Source organism: Bactrocera tryoni, chromosome 3 (genome assembly GCF_016617805.1).
Source record: "Bactrocera tryoni isolate S06 chromosome 3, CSIRO_BtryS06_freeze2, whole genome shotgun sequence".
NCBI lineage: Eukaryota > Metazoa > Arthropoda > Insecta > Diptera > Tephritidae > Bactrocera > Bactrocera tryoni.
The window spans coordinates 36836534-36839154 of record NC_052501.1 but is presented as its reverse complement, the minus strand read 5'-3'; the positions used below and the strand labels follow the sequence as shown (position 1 = coordinate 36839154).

At 36.9% G+C, this 2621-nt stretch overlaps 1 protein-coding gene across 1 annotated transcript; it reads left to right on the top strand.

Annotated features, from left to right (window-relative positions):
- Positions 1–829: 829 nt before the first annotated feature.
- Positions 830–1334, top strand: LOC120772834 (odorant receptor 94a-like). The gene is made up of 2 exons (XM_040101640.1): positions 830–1051; positions 1123–1334. Exons 1-2 carry the CDS (start codon positions 842–844, stop codon positions 1180–1182), a joined length of 270 nt encoding a protein of 89 aa, XP_039957574.1. The 5' UTR covers positions 830–841; the 3' UTR covers positions 1183–1334.
- Positions 1335–2621: the final 1287 nt, after the last annotated feature.

Genomic DNA, 2621 nt, shown 5'->3' with positions numbered 1-2621 from the left:
TATAGTGGAGATATTGATTATGTGTTCCAATGGATGCGGCTTGCAATCACTGAAACTTGTACCATCGTAAAAGTTCTTAATATGTGGTACCAATCTCAAGCGGCAAATGAATTGCTTCAAGAATGGGACAAAAGTGATATGTTTGCTTTAAAGACGAATGAGGAACAAAAGATGTGGCAGGGTGCTCAACGATCCTTTCGGAAGGTTGTATTAGTCTATTCGCTTATCAGCATTTGCTCGGCGTTCATGACTTTGCTTTCCGTTTTCTTCATGGAAACACTTGCACTTCCCATCCCATACTGGATGCCAGCGTCGTGGCGCGGTAGTAATGCGTGGCCTCTATTCCTATACGAAGATGTGGTCGTGCCATTCAGCTGCCTATGCAACACCCAAATCGAATTATTTTTGTGTTACTTAATGTTCCATTTCACACTTTGCCTGCGCATGATTGGCATGAGGATGGAGCGATTGGGTGATCAAGAGAACGATAGGGAGATCACCACTGAGCTTGAAAACATAATAAAAATCCATCAACGAGTTGAGTGGTTAGTTTCGGTGAATAGAAATTCATAATAGTTTAACTAACTTCTAACGATGTACTTGTTTTATACGCAATTCTTTAGTATGGCCAAAAGCTGTCAGAAAATCATAACGTGGCCTGTGCTGGCACAGATTATATTCAGTTCTCTCATCATTTGCTGCTCTATTTACTCCATACAACGCGTAAGTTCTTTATTTATTGCCGACCTGTGTGAAGTATTTAACAACAGTTATCATTATTTAGATAAGCTTTAGTGAGAACCCATCTAATTTTTTGGGTTTCATACAATATGTCAGTGCTATGGCATTAGAAATATTTCTACCATGTTATTATGCCAACGAAATAATCGTGGAATCAGAGAATTTGAGCAATCATCTCTACAATTGCGATTGGACTAAGATGTCTTTGTATAATAGACGTCAAATTTTTCTTTACATGGAACATTTAAAGCAGCCAATAGCTTTGTATGCCGGAGGTTATTTCCAAATTGGGCTGCCGGTTTTTTCGAAGGTATTTCAGAAAACGTTTTTACTTACATATGTGTATATGTACATTACTTCTATAATAATTTTACTTTCAAGACTATGAACAATGCCTACAGTCTCCTAGCTCTGCTGGCCAACGTCAATGAAGAAGAGTGAGATTATATTTGAATCGCATAATCACAACGGAAGACACTTATTATCATAATGAGAGTTAAATATTTTTAGCTTAAACAAACGCACTTCACACAAATTATTTATAATTTTATGTATCCTAAGTTAAGGCACCTGAATACAGGACAAAGCAAGAAATTCTTTGCCGGCACTAGTAGACAATATAAAGTTAAATATGTATAAGATAATAGTTTGAATTTGCTGAAGTCAACCGTAAGTAATTGTAAAAGTAATTGCAGTGACCGAGAGATTAAAAACATATGCGAACGAAAGAGAAGTCAGGGCCCTAACCGCGACACTCGTTAAGGAGCGAAATTCATGTATTTTTTTAGTTTCCGGATCGTTGCAGTAGCTATCGAATACGCACTTTCGAAATTTTAAATTTCCTCTTGTTTGTACGAAAGAAATGTCACTCGTTAGCTACTTGAGAAACGTTACAGTACAAAAGTTTTGAATATATCAGTTAAAATTAATAAATAATAAAATAATAGATGATTAAAATTTTAACAAATTACAAAAATGGTTATTTGCTAATTAAAAGCATAATATAAAAAAGAAAATTTCATTCAACGAAGCCTCGAAACAAAGGACTGACAGTGGTCCGTAAGAGGAAAAGCGCTTAAATGTAGCAGAAGAACCACTCCTCCAAGCTACGGATATGGATGTTGCAGTAGAAGGGTTGACAATAGTTAAGTATTTTAGAGATGCAATGCCAGAAGAAGGTTTAAATGAGTTGGTACAGATGATTATTAACAGCGATTAATTGCATCCAGAGTTGAACGCTTTCTACAAAAGCCATGTTAGTTATCAGAGAGACCACCATTTTTTTCCATATGATTTTCTAGGCGGGTACAGACTATCCGCTCCAGGATTTTGCCAATCGTATCGATCATACAGAACGGTCGATAGGAGCTTGGTTCTCCTGCCGGCTTGTTTGGCTCCTGTAAGGGTGCTAGCCTTTGTACTTTCAAAATTTTTGGAAACACTCCTTCATGAAGGCAACGTGTGTACAGTTCCGAAAATGGCTTTGGATCATAGCTGACCGCAATTTTAAGAGCCCTACTCGGGATACCATCTAATCCTGGAGCTTTGCTATTTTCAAAGCGCGCAGCAGCTTGAACAACTTCCAGCTCGGTGATATCTGGCGCATCTACGACTTCTTCGCGGTAAAAATTTCCTCCTTCTTGGTTTTGTTGTGCAAATAGAGTTTCTAAGTAATCACAAATCTGCAAATATACATATGTCTGTACATATTTATTCGTAAGTGTGTGGTTCAAATACAAATATATAAATGCATGTACTATGTATTTCTGAGTACATACATGTATATATACGACTTACTATCATTGAATTAAGACTGTGGTATTGTTGAAAAACATATGTTCATTCGCAGCTGGTTTTTGAAGACCTAATTGTGTACCATC

Excerpts from the sequence above, each read along its gene's own strand:
- LOC120772834 (XM_040101640.1), top strand. The coding sequence starts at position 842 with ATGGCATTAGAAATATTTCTACCATGTTATTATGCCAACGAAATAATC. Across the intron at positions 1,052-1,122 it reads GGCTGCCGGTTTTTTCGAAG|ACTATGAACAATGCCTACAG; the intron begins GTATTTCAGAAA and ends TTTACTTTCAAG.